At 40.6% G+C, this 14,823-nt stretch overlaps 1 protein-coding gene across 2 annotated transcripts; it reads left to right on the plus strand.

The window, feature by feature from the left end:
- Positions 1-5,577: 5,577 nt before the first annotated feature.
- On the plus strand, positions 5,578-13,022 carry si:ch211-112f3.4 (EF-hand and coiled-coil domain-containing protein 1). 2 transcript variants are annotated; one of them, XM_067506036.1, is made up of 10 exons: positions 5,578-5,970; positions 6,105-6,721; positions 8,567-9,011; positions 9,129-9,263; positions 10,136-10,215; positions 10,361-10,502; positions 11,001-11,154; positions 11,952-12,071; positions 12,495-12,561; positions 12,651-13,022. In XM_067506036.1, the coding sequence occupies exons 2-10, from the start codon at positions 6,106-6,108 to the stop codon at positions 12,812-12,814; spliced, it is 1,923 nt and encodes a 640-aa protein (XP_067362137.1). In that variant the 5' UTR covers positions 5,578-5,970; position 6,105; the 3' UTR covers positions 12,815-13,022. The 2 variants fall into 2 exon arrangements, with proteins under 2 accessions (XP_067362137.1, XP_067362136.1); XM_067506035.1 differs by having other exon boundaries at positions 5,579-6,721; positions 12,651-13,021.
- The last annotated feature ends 1,801 nt before the right edge of the window (positions 13,023-14,823 follow it).

Genomic DNA, 14,823 nt, shown 5'->3' on the forward strand with positions numbered 1-14,823 from the left:
AGTGGGATGTGCTGGTGTGTGCAGTCACACCCTGGGACTGTGTGTGTGTGTGTTGGTCTGTAAATGTAGCAGCTCAAAGCTGCAACTCTACCTGTAGACACATGCCTCATATGCTGTCTCTAAACTTCATCCCAACTCTTCACTGGCTCTCAGGAATGCATTGGGTAAATCATGTGTCCGTGTGTGTTTGTGTGTATGTTTGTGTGAGACTGAATGTGTATGTGCATGTCTCAGCTATAACCTTGTACACAGGTGGGACAGTTCAAAAGGAGACCAGTGCTCCTTGCATATCTCAGGAATGAGAAAATGTTTACATTGTCACACAGTGGAATGCTGTTTACAGTGTAACACACACACACACGCGCACAAACACACACCTCCATTCACAGAGTGAATTCCGAGCCTGCTTCTTGTCTCATCTAATTTCTCATGTAGAGTCTTATGTTGACACACTCCTCATTTATCACAGATTAGACTGAAGTGGGGTGTTTGGGTGGAGGGAATGTTCCATTTGAGGAGTGTTTTCTTTGACACACAGCTTTTATAACATTTACACACACTCACCCAGAGGATGTGGATAGGTTTCAAACTTGACAGATGTCCTTTAAATGGCTGTGCACTGTGCAGACTTTATGATGTACTCCACAAAAAGTGACTGAAGGTCATTCAAAGATGTCTGAACATCTGGTCACTTTCCATACAGTAAGGGACAGCTGACCTGCTCCACCTTGTGTTTTCAGCAGATCCCTGTTCTCCTTTGCAAACAGGACATGTGTGAAGACCTCCCCATCTGTGCACCCTCACCCAGAACACCCCCACCTCTTTGTCTATTGTTCTATGGAGCTGCCAGTCTGCAGACAACAAGGATAATTTCATTCCATCTTTCATTACACGGTCAGCTATTCACCTATTGGCACTTACAGAAATCTGGATCATCCCACACAACTAGAGGTGTGAATCTGTCCCTTTAAAATCATTCGATACATATCTAGATACATGGGCCACTATTCAATAAAAATTTTCGCCACTAAATTTTTTTGACGCAGATGCAGAGTCCATCCATCCACTCATTATCTGTAACTGCTTATGCTGTGTAGGGTCGCGGGATGGGGAGCAGCAAGTAGTCTAACGTACATGTCTTTGTACTGTGGGAAGAAGAAGAAGTACTGCATCCTCTTCTCTCACACCAACTAACTTCATGTCCTCCCTCACAACATCCATAAATCTCCTCTTTGGTCTTCATCTAGACCTCCTGCCTGGCAGCTCCAACCTCAGCATCCTTCTACCGATATATTCACAGTTTCTACTCTGAACATGTCCAAACCACCTCAATCTGGCCTCTCTGACTTTATGTGGGAGGAAGCCGGGGTACCTGGAAGAAACCCACACAAGCATGGGGAGAACATGCAAACTCCACACAGCAAGGCCTCTTCTGATTATATTCAGAGTACAGATAAATATGACTTTGGTAATACAATTGAAAAGAAACATTATTTAAACAAATAACCCAGAGTTAAGAAAACACCATGGCTTCAGACATATAATTAGTATCACATATAATTAGTTTCACTTTCCAGAAGACGGGACTCTTTTCATCATCCCAAAGTAGGAGACATGAACATCGACCTGGACAAACCTCAAGCTGCTGACATCCTTGCACTGCTAAACACATTTCACCGGAGACTTCCCCAACCCACAGAGCTGCCAACCGCCTAGACTTTATTTTCACCCTCTCTCTGGATTTTTCGGATCACTTTTTCAGCCCACTGTTCATCTCCCTAAACCTTCCAATACTTCCATCCCCACTTGTTACTTTCCGCTGTAACCTTTCTATCCAGGTTTCTATCCAGAGCAGTGTTCCCTAGTCTCTGCAACCAAAGAAGACCTCATAGAGTAAACACAATATAGTTATGTAGCTCTGAAGGTAATCATGTACCTGCTTCTAATTCTCATGAGGAAAGTTAGGACTCACAGACAAAGGTGTTGTAGTTGTTCCTGACACCCACAGCAGCTGAACACCAAAAGGGAGATAGATGCTTTGTATATTGTAGCCTCTGTGGCTCGGTCTTGAAACACAGTAGCCTTGACAGGAAATTATTTTACATCAATGACGAAGTGACTGGACAATTAAGAACTGGCAATCAGATTGACCTGTTGGACCTCATGTTTAGAGACCTTCACGTCCCTCCAGGGCTCAAATATTACCAGCCCTCAGTGAACTGGACACAACATATCATTGGTGTCGCCACTTCAAAGAGATGGTTAGTATGTGTGTGTGTGTGTGTGTGTGTTGACTCTCAGGGGAACATATGGCAGCAAACACAAAGCTCTAACCCAACTCTTATCAATGCTGATACTGTTCTCACTCCTCCTCTCAAAGGTGAACAGCAGGACACTCGAGCGTGCACGAATAAGCACACAAACACACACACACAGAAGCAGACCCCCCCAACCCCTCCCTCCATTTCTTTACAGCCCCTTTTTCTTCTTGCTTCCAGTCCTTTCATTTTCAGATCAGGTCCTTTCACCCAGATCCGACAGCAGCTGGAGGACTTGCTCTCAGAGGGAGGCAGAGATGACAGCAGGACAGTTCTGAGCTGCACATTAACCACTAACCACCAACAAACACACACATATAAAAAGGAAGTGCAGATAAAGTCAGCATTTATTACGTAACCAAAACAGCTATTACAGTATTATGTATTTGCAAGCCTCTGCTCCTTTTAGACTATCTTTATAGGGAAATTTACATTTCCAACAAATACCAGAAAGGGAGGGTTTAATTTATTCCAAATTATCTTTATGGAAATTCATAATATGCACAACACAGTTTTTGTGTTTTGCTGCCACTGGAAATGGATGTGTGGCTGTGGGTTGAAGCACCTCTCTGACAACTAACAATTACCTGTAATAACAGCACCACAGGGCATTCGTCTACTATACTTGCTTCCTATTTTCATTGATGTTGGGGTTTGTGCTGTGTCAAGTTGGGCTCTATAGATAAATGTGACAGCAATTTAATAATGTTTAATTACTGACATTTCTTTTTACAGATCAAATGAATTAAGAACATAATAAGCAGAAAAATCCTTAATGAAAATAATCACAAATATAATAACATAATAATAATAATAATAACAACAGGATAAGAACTTTTACTTTTTGCACAAACTCTATTTCTACAAAAGTAGGAATGTTGAGTAAAAAAAACAAAAAGAAAGAATGTAACAATTTGTTAATCATTTGAAACCTATTTTTGATTATATTTAGTACAAAGACAACATATTAAATATTATTGAAACTTGCTCCTTTTGAATTTGATGGGAGCAACATTCAGGACGCTGACTACAAAAGGCTGAAAATGTGTTGTTAAGCTACAAAAACACTACTACTGAATAGCCACGATCTTCAGGTGCTCAGGCAACACTGCGTTAGAAACAAAAATGTCTGCATGGCTTTTGAAAACCATTGTCAGTGAACACAGTTTGTCGCTGCATCGTATGTTCAAACTTTGCAATACAAAGAAACAACCATATATAAAAAAGAACCTGAACTCATTTGAAATGGACGGAGAGGAAGTAGAAAATTGTCCTGTATTTGTGACATGTCGAAATTTGAAATTATTTTTGGACAAATTTCAAAAGCCAGCAGCTGTGATCACTGCACAAAGCATAAATCATTTCCTTGTCTATAAAGGTTCTATTAATGCTAAATGAAATATTTTGAAATACAATGTCCCAACTTTACTGGAAAGGGTTGGGTACTACAGGTACATTTTCCTGATTGTTATTTTTTATTTAAATGTGATTTGAAACTTAGCGCATTTGCTTCTTAAAGAGCATTTTTAAAATAGCTCACCCCCCTAATAAAGACTGCAAGTCACCTACATCGCAATTCAATCTATTAGGGAATAAAACTATAGATAAAAGCGTTTGCAAAGCTGTATACGGTTTAAAATTGCCATTCTTTGCTGCATGATTAACTCAAATTGAGGTTTTTAAAGTTGTTCATGTTTAGAAGTGTATTGACCCAATAAATACATAAAAACATATGGGTGTGGTATAACTATACCTTGACCTTGACTCTCTGACAGTATCACAGCTCCTCTGCAACCAAACGTTCCAGAGGACCTCAGCTGATTACAGCCATTAAGCTCTGCCTGCCTCCACATGTCTTAAAAACATGCGCCATGGCGTTAAATGCTGTTTTACATCTTCAGAACCATTGCCATGTCTCAGAGAAGAGAGAGAACACATTTGTTTGTCTTAGGGAAGTACACCATTTATAGCCTTAACCGGCACAGACTGACACAGTTCCCTGGCACACCTTTCCAAAGGTAAAAGCCCCAGATGAGTCACCATGAGCGCGGCAGTTCAACCATACTAATATTGCACCAGGAAACCAAAACAAAGACTAAACAATATCTGAGGTTTCCCACTGTGAGCACTTGTTATGTAGTTCAGATGAATCATCTATTGGCCAGTACATTGGTGAGCGCTAATCAAAGATAAAAAAAGTATAGACTTTCGCTTTGGACAATCTTATCTTGAGTGTTGGTGATTCATTTTTAACTCCTTTGAATGTTTGTTTGCTTGGAAAAAAAGTTCAGTGTCGCCACAGCGGATCATTGTCCACATGTTGATTTGGCACAGTTTTTACGCCGGATGCCCTTCCTGATGCACTCCTCAATATCTACCGGGCTTGGACCAGCACTGCACAGCTGGGGAGGGGAATGGGCTGTTAGGGGTTCATTTTCTTGCCCAGGGACACTTCGACATATAGCCGGGAATTGAACCACTCACCCTGTGGTCCGTGGACGACCGCCTTTACCAACTGAGCTACAGCCGCCCCCCTAATTTAATTTTGATGGCCCTTAATGCAGCATAATGTGCATACTTCTTCTTGCTCGGCTGTGCTCATCTGCTACGCTCACTCTGCTCTGCACAGCCTATCAGCTATTAGTCATGGTCAAATTACAATAAATTTAAAAGCTGCAAAAATATACTGGTCATGCACAAATTGTCGAAACATTTTGAGAAAGGCTCAAAAACCTTTAAAAGCAAATACACTGACTGGCCACTTGGTTAGGTGGCTAGTGAGTGTAGTGTTTATTATTATACAGAATCGTTATGACTATTTTGAGATAAAATAGTACATACAGAAGTTCCATATTTGGCATTTCTTACCCTGAACAAATACATTTGAGCGTGTGCTCCTGTCTACCCTGAGCAGTGGAATACAAATCATGTGTGGTGTGGTATAATCCTGCCTAGGTGAGTGTAATTAAGTTGCTAACATTGTTTAGACTGTCAGGTGTGTGACAAGTGGGGAGGTGAGGGTGGGTAGATTACTTCTGCAAGGTGTGTCTCAGTTTCCTGGAGACAAATTCAAATTTGAAGTTAACTTGGTGTTAGTTAGAAATATGGGTCAATACCCTGTATAAGGTATAACTTCCTTTTTTTTGTTGTTGGTGCCACCATTTGTGAGTCATGTCCACTGAAGATTGATTCTAATAAAGGTCCAAAGTGAAATCAACCATGACTCACTTTGGATTGTTGAGGTTTAGTTTTCTCCAAGAATGACAGGTTGACTAAGTCCTTGCAGATGATCTCATTTTCTTTAAAAACTTGTATGAACAAAATATTTGGGGGATGTAACCAAGCGATGACTCAATGGTTTTACCTCTGATCATTTATCAAACAAAAGAAAATGTTCACTGCTCCCTTTGCAAGAACACTGTGAAATATGGACAGAGATCTGATCCACTGTTGTAATGGAGATCAAACGACTACAATGGAAAAATGTCTCCTCACTTTATCGCCTGCTTTACTGTAAACGTGAAAAGCACCTTCCTACATGAACACACAGACACACACATGCGGTCAGTGTGCACACAAAAGGGTGGAGTCGGTGCAATGGGATTTTTTTTCCAACCCGAGGGGATCAGTTCTTGACTTGAAAGAACCCAAGGTGAGCTTTCTCGGGAGTTACGCATGATCAAACCACACCGGGAAAACGTTTCAGGGTTATGATCATATCGGATGCTACACCCAGTAACCTGATTTTTTTTTTGTTTTGATTTGATTGATTTACTTTATGTGCAGCATGGAGCGCAGCATGGAGCGCACCGCATTGGCCCCGCCGCGCATCCAGCCCTCACCGCGAGCGGCGCGTAAATGTGAGTGGCTCCGGAGCACGCTAGCCCATCACCACTGCCCCGATCCCGGTGTGGAGAACGAAATAGTCGTCCTGGCTACTGGAATAGATCAGTATCTGCAGGAGGTCTTCCACCACCTGGCATTCCCCAACCGGGACGATACGGTGTCGGCTGAGGATTTCACCGCTCTGTGTGCAGTGCTGGGACTCACCGGAGCGGAAAAGAGGACCATTCAAAAAACGGAAAGTCCTGGAGATACAGGGAAAGGTGAAGACGACGAAGAGTTTAGGGACGTGTGTTCTGGGTTGCCCCGCCAGTTGTCCTTCAAAGACTTTCACTCGCGGCTTTGTGGGTATTTCCGTGTCCGCAGTGCGCGTAAAGGCACCGGTGAGTTTACCTGGCGACTGCCCGTTTCCGAAGACACAGAGCTGCTGGAGAGACAGATCCGGCTTCGGTGGCCAAGACTCAGGCGGAGAAAGTGTGTCAGTTTTGATCTGACGAGGGACCAGGGTGGACCACTTAACAGATCTATTAAAGGTCGAACCACAGGAGACAGTGGGACAGGTACTGCACCAGTCTGATATGTTATCTGTGGTAACCTTTGCAGAGATGTTATTTAATCACGTTATTTCAGTATTATTCCAAATCCCTATGACGTGATTATTCAACAATGGCTGTAAGTATGAAACACACAAAGCTTGATGCTTAAAGGGCAACTTGCTCTCTTCGCTATATAAAAATATTTATCTAATACTAGCTGAAAAACTCCTCCAGATGACATCACACAGAGAAGTTCTTCACCATTAGCAGTTAGGATTATGTCAACTGGAGGAGCTCTGGAAAAGCTGGTTGACCATGTTTACATGATCTGAACTGAAGGCTGCTCAAAGTGATGTCATCGGGAGGCATTTCTTAGCTAGAAGTAGAGATATATTTTAATGGAGGGAAGTCAGAGGGAAGTTTAATGGTGTTCATATATATGTATAGAACCAAAAGTACCAATTCAAAATCAGTGACGACATCCTTTAATTTACTCACAATTTACATTCAGAGAAGTGATTATTGATTTAAGTCGAAAGAGGCTCCTAAGAAGAAATTCATTGAACTTTTTTTTACTTTTTTACTTGTGACATTCCCCACTTTACTTTTTAGTAAGGATTTATTCACCTGCCCTCAACAGTGGAAGCTCTGTCATTTGGTCACACACTGTCCCCATTTCCAGAGATGTAGGGACAACTGTGTGAAATGCTTTTAAAAAAAGAAATTGTGAAGGTCATGAGACAACGTATCAAATGTTGAAACTAAAACAAAATCGAATTTGATGCCAGCAAGGCTTTTTTAAAAAGTTGGGACAGGTGCATCTTTAACATGTATCACCTCTACTTTTAACAACACGCTGTGCGTATTTCATATCTGTAGTGCTTTAATACTGAAACAAATCATTACTCATATCCTGTAGGAGTTGTGCTGCTCAGCAGTTCAGTGCCTCCTTTGCCCTGTTTTCACCTCACAGGGTTTTAAATGTTGTCAAGGGCATTGATTTAACAGAGACATGCTGTTGTAATATCTGAGTGTGGTTTCTATAGTGTTGCTGAAATAATCAAAATCTTCCCTGAAAAACAGATGTGTTGCTCCAAAACCTGTTTATGTTCATGTTATTCCGTGTTAATGGCGTCTTCACAGACGTGACGTGCTGTGTGCACTCATGCACCCCAAAGGATCACAGACGACGACTTTTGAACTGTGCATCGATAACAAGTCAGAAGATCCCTGTCTTCATTTGTGTGCATGACACAGCTTTCATGATTTCCAAAAAGAGTTTCATATTTTGACAAACTGTGCTAATGACAGTGGCTTTTAAACGTGTACATGCAGTAGGTACTGTTTTTTAATGCAGTGCTGCCTGAAGGCCTAAAGAAAACCATTCTATATTTTGAACCTTACAATTCTTTCTTTAGTCGCACTTCCAAATGTCGAGACTTGTTGCTTGCGTCAAATTCACAGACGGAAAATATTTTTCAAACGATTCTCATTTTTAGGATTTGGCATGTTGCCTTTGTTCTATTTCCAAATAAAATGTAAATTTGAAATCATTGCATTTATTGCAATCTAAGCCAACCAAATACACCATTACTAGTAAAATTGTTGCATTTCAAAACGCACGTATAGTAATGTTTGTATTTTCTTAAAAAGAAAAAAAATAAAACAACTAACTTTAGTGGAAGTTGAGATGATTGATCACAAATACTAAAATCGTAAACATTCTGTACAAAAAGGTATGAGAGGTTCTCTGGCAAGTGTTTTAAAGACCCATCAACAAAAAGCAGAGAAAATGTGTTTGCAGCCATTTGGTTTCACTTTCTCTTCAAGCTTAATAGTTCTATCCTGACTTCTCTTCGTTGTCTTTAGATGAGGTATTGGCTCTGAGGGAGCTGGTGGAGGACCTCCGCTCAGCACTGCAGGGGAGCGATGCTCGCTGTCTGGCCCTGGAGGTGGCGCTCAGACGGGAGAGGACCCTCGCCATCCCTTCTCCCTCCAGCTGTGCTTCCACTATTTCAACTCCTTCTAAAACATCTATCATTATCAGAGAGGGAAAACTGGTACCAACACACACGATTAAAGGACAGTCCAGTAGTGCTGGAGGAAACAGGGCGAGGAGGATGCTGAAGAGACAGGACATAAGGGACCCGCTTCTGAGGGAGTTGAAGCTTATTCGCTCCTCTCGTGATGGGCAGCTGGAGGAGGCGATTAGATACAGTCATTGTCTAGAGGAGGAACTGCAGTGGGCATACCAGGAGGTGTGCAAGTTGCAGGGGGTGGAAGCCGCACTGAGGAAGGATAACATTCAGATCAGGTTGGAATCAGTATTTGTCTCTGCTAGTTTTGTTCATTGTTGGATAATTTTTTTTTTTAATGGAAGATTAGTCAATATTAGAGGAATAGTTTGGTTATATTAGATAATCTCCATCAGGAGGCGGGCGGAGGAGGCCAGAGAGGCTCTGAGCTTGGGTCTGCAGAGAGTACGGCTGATCCAGGAAGAGGCTGAGTCTATACCTCAGCTCCAGTCGAAGATCGCGCAGCTGGAGACTGAACTACAGCGATACAGGTACAAACACGCTGTGTGGTCTGGAGCGAGTGACTGAATTCAGTCCAGGGGTGTGTTCGGGCATCCGTTTACACGTCCTTTGCCTTTGTGCTCAACTGATTTGAAATTCAATTTACTACACGGAAAGTTACGGTCTGACTCTGAGTAAGAGCACTGGCTCAAATTAGTTGAATTTCAATCATCACTGGGTTTTCATCAGTGTCCAGATTGCAGATTAATTTCCATTCACACTTTTTTCGAACCTGCTCTGGCTGTCAAAGAAATATTCATCATAGTAAATCAAAACTATCAAAGCCGCACTTACAAATATGTTTTTGTAAGTTTTTTTTGTAAGTATATGTTTTTGCCCGACAAATGTGAAGCATTCCACCGATCAGTTTTTGCAGATATTCAGTTGTGATTTCCTCTCCAGCCTTGTACAACACTTCCCCGAAATCATGCTGTGCTGGTTGGGGACTGTTCCTGAACTCCTTAGTCCGGCTTCTCCCACACTGGCTGGATATGGTTCCCATTTGGTAATTGAGTTGCCCAAGCCATCACAGAGAGTATTCAAGCTGCTAATTTCTTCTCAAGATAATTCGTACATCGTCGTTTTGCAAAATGAAGTTATCCCCAATCAGTTGTTGCCCAGAGGGAATGGCAAGCCTCTTCAATATGGAGCGGTATCCATGGTGATACAGGATACCTTGCTGACATGTCTTTCAGCCAAGTCACAAAGCCGGGATAAACTTATCATAGTGACGGTAAATGCTATGTAGCCTGATCTAAGCACTACTCATTCACTGTGGCCTCCTATGTGGCTGACTGTACTGTTTTCATTAGGATCAGGATTCCTACACTTTAGTTATGTTCTCTACTTTTACAACATTCAGATCCTGCTGCACCTGCATCTCTGAGTCAGACTATCAACAAATGTACCCAATCGGAGGAGAAGATATTTGTAGCAAGGCAGGTGAGTTACTGGAAAATCGATTTTGCCTTGAAAACAGCTGGTTTGTCAGCGATGACTTTTACACCTTTGCGTTGGATGAATATCGTTTTGTGCAAGTCACTAAGTTGTTGTTGAGCAGTAAAATAATTGTTTCTACTCTTTGTAGATGCAGAGTGTCTGCAGAGAGCAGTGGAGGGAAGAGCTGCCTCTGATGAAGAAGAGGAAGACAGGGGGGCGAGAGATGAAGGGCAGTGCTGTCTGTTAGAGGTGAAGAAGCACATCAGCCAACTGCACAGCTGTGGCCAGGGGTCAGTTATCGTCTACCACACACACACACACACACACACCTGTACCCTTTACACTCTGTGCTCTCTTTGCTGAGCGTTGAGTGGGCGGCACAAGCGTAAGACTACAAAATAACTTTGAAAAGAAAATAAAGTTCATCTTGGGGAAACTATTTTAAAAGCCAAGTATGTCCTCAGCTGTCTCACTCACATAGTCATTGATCTTAGAGTCTGCTCAGCCAAATGTGGAAATTTACATAAGCACATAGAATGTCTCCCCCCCAGGTTTAGGCTAGTCAAACATAGCTGCAAATGAATTAGCATCTAACACTTAATGTGACCTAATTCCTTCCCTAGCACCCGACATTATCTTACTAAATTCGAATAAAAATGACTAAATTCCTAGATTTCTAACCTTAACCTTAAATCTAATTTATCACAATCATGAAACAGTCTTTTAAAGTGATGACACCCAGCCACATACAGGTACCCACAACTCTCTCTCTCTCTGTCTTCTACCAGATGTCAGAACCATGAGATTCTTCATCATCTCTCGGAGAATATTCTGAATGATGAAAACCTCAGCAGCACCTCTAAGGACAGCAGAGGATGCTGCAGCTGGAGGAGCCCAGTCCAAAAGCAGCCAGAGGGAAGCAGAGGCTGTGAAAAAGAAAAGGTGGGCGCTTGTGGAACGAGGACGTGGAACAAACACTCTGTTAAACACTACTGAACATGATGTTGTTACAAGTCTAATCGAGTTTTGTTCCAGATGTTCATTGCTAATACGATTCCTGCAGAAATCGTAAATGTCCAAGCCTCGTTTTCTTTGATTCGTGTACAGATTCCAGGAGAAAATCATATCAAAAACCTGATTTCTGAGCATTAACTAATAAAAACTTAACAAAAAAAGCAAATACTGGAAGCTACATACCAGTGAAACGAAACTTTTTCAGAGAAATATATTTATTATCAATTTACATTTGTCCTATAAACAGAACGAACTATTAAATAAATAAATATTTCGGTTACTATAGTAACTTCTATAGTGAAAAAAAAGTATATTCAAGTATACTATTAGTATAACTAAAATAGTTTTCTATACTTTCATTTTACTTACTTATGCTTGGTCTACAACTACATATATACACGGCAATTATACAGTATATAAAGTAATTAAACCTGTCACATAAAAGTAGTCAAAGAGTAGGAAAAGTGTGTTTCCTCATAATTGTAGTTGATTTAAAATAAAAGACATAAAATGGAAACACTTAAATCACATACTGTATGAATAACCCTAAAACTGGACATTAGTGAGTAAACATACTTAGTTACTTTCATCACTGTTGGTGGGACAAAGTCTGTCTGATATTTAAATGTGACAGCTTGATGTATGATAGTTGAAAAAATTTGAATTTACTTGGTTTGGAAGTAATTGATCTAATGGTTTTTTTCATTGCTCCTGCTGTCTGCCAGCTGCCTGAGGAAGAGGAGGAGAAGAGAAGAAGGCTAGAAGAGGAAGACAAGACACATATATCATTGCTGGAAGTGAAGCTTGCAGATGCACTTACACTGCTGCTGCAGCTGCGCAACAAGGTAGACACCCACACACTCACACACACACACACACACACACACACACACACACACACACACACACACACACACACACACACACACAGCCACCCACACACACACACACCCACACACACACAGCCATCATCTCAGTCATACACATGAACTTCACTGCCATCTAGTGTTTAAACTTTTTCAGAGAAATATATTTATTATCAATTTACATTTGTCCTATAAACAGAACGAACTATTAAATAAATAAATACTGTCAGACTGTCAGTCTGTTTTCGGTGGCTTGTTCAGGTCACACTAATAACACTAATCAGCCACAACATTAATACTAGCGTGTGGTTTTAGAGTAGAATATATTTATTACAAATTTACAAATTACATTACCAATTGTATTATTTCTGACTGTATCTGTGTCTTTGCCCTTTTCACTAGAATGTGTCCCGCAGGGCTCTAGGAAAGATTGTCATGGACACTCTGGATGTGTGCAGTAGAAGTGAAGGTGCTTCATCTGTTCTGCATCTTCCAAATTTTGCATACATTTATCTTTTAGCACTAATTAATTCTCTCTCTTTCCATTTCCCAACCCAGGTCCGTCTCAGGTCCTGCAGGTAACTGACGCCCTCAGGTTGTCGTCCAGTGATCTCCTTGGAAACAGCGAGGAGGATGGAGTAGGAGAGAGCAGAGAGAAACCCCTGGCTCCTTCTTCCGGATGCCAAACCAGCAGTGTCAACCCTCTGCTCATCTCCTGTTAGAGAATACAGTGATGCTAAAATGTTAACTTTCCCTTAGTTTTATTTGGCTTTTTTTTTAATTGCACCAATAATAAGTTGTGCATCATTGACATTGCATCAAAGTATTTAAAGATTCATTTTATTTCTTTTAAAATTGCTATATTTTGCATTGTATCTATTTAAATGTAATAATTAAATATTTATATACCAACCGCCTGTTGTAAGAGTTGATATCTACATAGATATTCAACAAGATAAAAAATAATTGCTCACCATCACTGAGGTCAAAGTTATATTATTTTGTCTGATAAAACTAAACATTATCTCATATTTGCAGGTCCACATACTGTATTGCACCGTGGATAATCCATAGCGATAATCCACTGCACTGCAGATTAACCATAACCATATGAAAAGGGGTAAATTGTTTAAAACACACAGAGCTGAATGTTTTAAATACAACCTCAATATTTATTTCTTGTTACTTTTTATATAACATTCAATTTTTTTAGAATGGGAGAAGAACCAACAAGGTTTCCAATCTGCTGGCTTAATAAAACAAATTCTTATAAATTAAAGTTCATACAATATAGGACAAAGAAATGTCAATAGTTCTTTTTATTTAGAAGTCAAAATGATGGCGATAATATAATAATAAATTAGGTTTTGTTTGTGTGCATTATTATAATTCTTGATTTCTAAAGTGCATTTTGCTGATTATACTTGGACTTAAGTCACATTTTCAATGCCTGACTCTATTTTGTAATTCAATCCAGTAACTGCACTATCATTACATTTACTTGCAGATGCGAAAACTTCCTCCACGTCAGCTCACACGTTTTATCTGCAGCTTTACACAAACCCAAACTTTATCACATAACCATATGTGATAAAGCTGGGAGTCGTAAGTGGGCATGAGTCACAGTGTTAATGTCCTTAAAACGTGGCAAGTGGACTATTAGTCATGTTATTGATAAGGTCATGTGAATACTTTTGATAAGATTACCACACTCGCAGGATGTGCCAAAATGCAAGAACAAAAAAGAGATCAGATGCTGGGAAAATATGAAAACACAGGGCAAATACGTGACAAACCAAAAGTCAATCTCCTTAACAATAATTACATATCTGCATTTCTTCATTGGTTTCTTTTTCATGGAATGTGTGGAAAACACAAACACATAATCCATCTATTCAATATCTGCTTATTCTGGTCAGGGTTGCAGGGGGCTGTAGCCTATTCCAGCCATCATTGGGCACGAAAACAGGTACATCCTGGACATGTCTTCAGCCTATCTGAGGTCCAACACAGAGAGACATGCACAGACAGACAACCATTTTAGGGTCACCTATTAACCTAACATGCCTGTCTTTAGAGGAAACCCACACAAGCACAGGGAGAACATGCAAAGGCCACGACCGGACTGGGTGTTGAACCGGGGACCTCCTAGCTGTGAGGTGGCAGCACTAACCACTCCACCACCATGTACAACAGAAACATTGCACAAATGTTGGGAGATAGTGTCATAACGTACAGTAGCATTTCTAACACTTAAATATACACATCTGCAGTATAATTTAAATGACAATGTTATTGTCCTACAGGTTTATGATTGTTTTTGCCTGTTTTTGTGGGAGAGTTTTCTTCAATCCCAATGCAAACAGAGTCAAGAAGAATGTTGGACTCCAAATTAAAGTCAACACGTGCACTTTTACTAGTGTTTTTTTTAGTGTTACGTTTATGTACCTTTACCACCTCTGCACACAGTGTATCACAGTTTGCTGCGTATGGGACTTTGTACTCCATGATATTATCAAGACCACCAGTGCTAAAGTTGTGGCTGATTGGTGTATACACCAGTATCTTATGGTCTGCACTTTTCTACCTATTGGTACTCAAAGCACTTTACACTGCGTCTCATATACTGTACCTCTGTTGGCCTTTTATGGGGGGAAAAAAAAAAGTAGAGCCATGATAACTGACACATTTGCAGTAATGCTGGTAGAAACATACAGACAGAAGAATGGTA

This window comes from Channa argus, chromosome 5 (assembly GCF_033026475.1).
Source record: "Channa argus isolate prfri chromosome 5, Channa argus male v1.0, whole genome shotgun sequence".
Classification (NCBI taxonomy): Eukaryota; Metazoa; Chordata; class Actinopteri; order Anabantiformes; family Channidae; genus Channa; species Channa argus.

Bases quoted from the DNA above. Each gene is read 5' to 3' on its own strand.
- si:ch211-112f3.4 (XM_067506035.1), top strand. From the start codon at position 6,097: ATGTGCAGCATGGAGCGCAGCATGGAGCGCACCGCATTGGCCCCGCCG. The intron at 9,264-10,135 runs GTACAAACACGC...TACAACATTCAG, and splicing joins ACTGAACTACAGCGATACAG to ATCCTGCTGCACCTGCATCT. The intron at 10,503-11,000 runs GTCAGTTATCGT...GTCTTCTACCAG, and splicing joins CTGCACAGCTGTGGCCAGGG to ATGTCAGAACCATGAGATTC.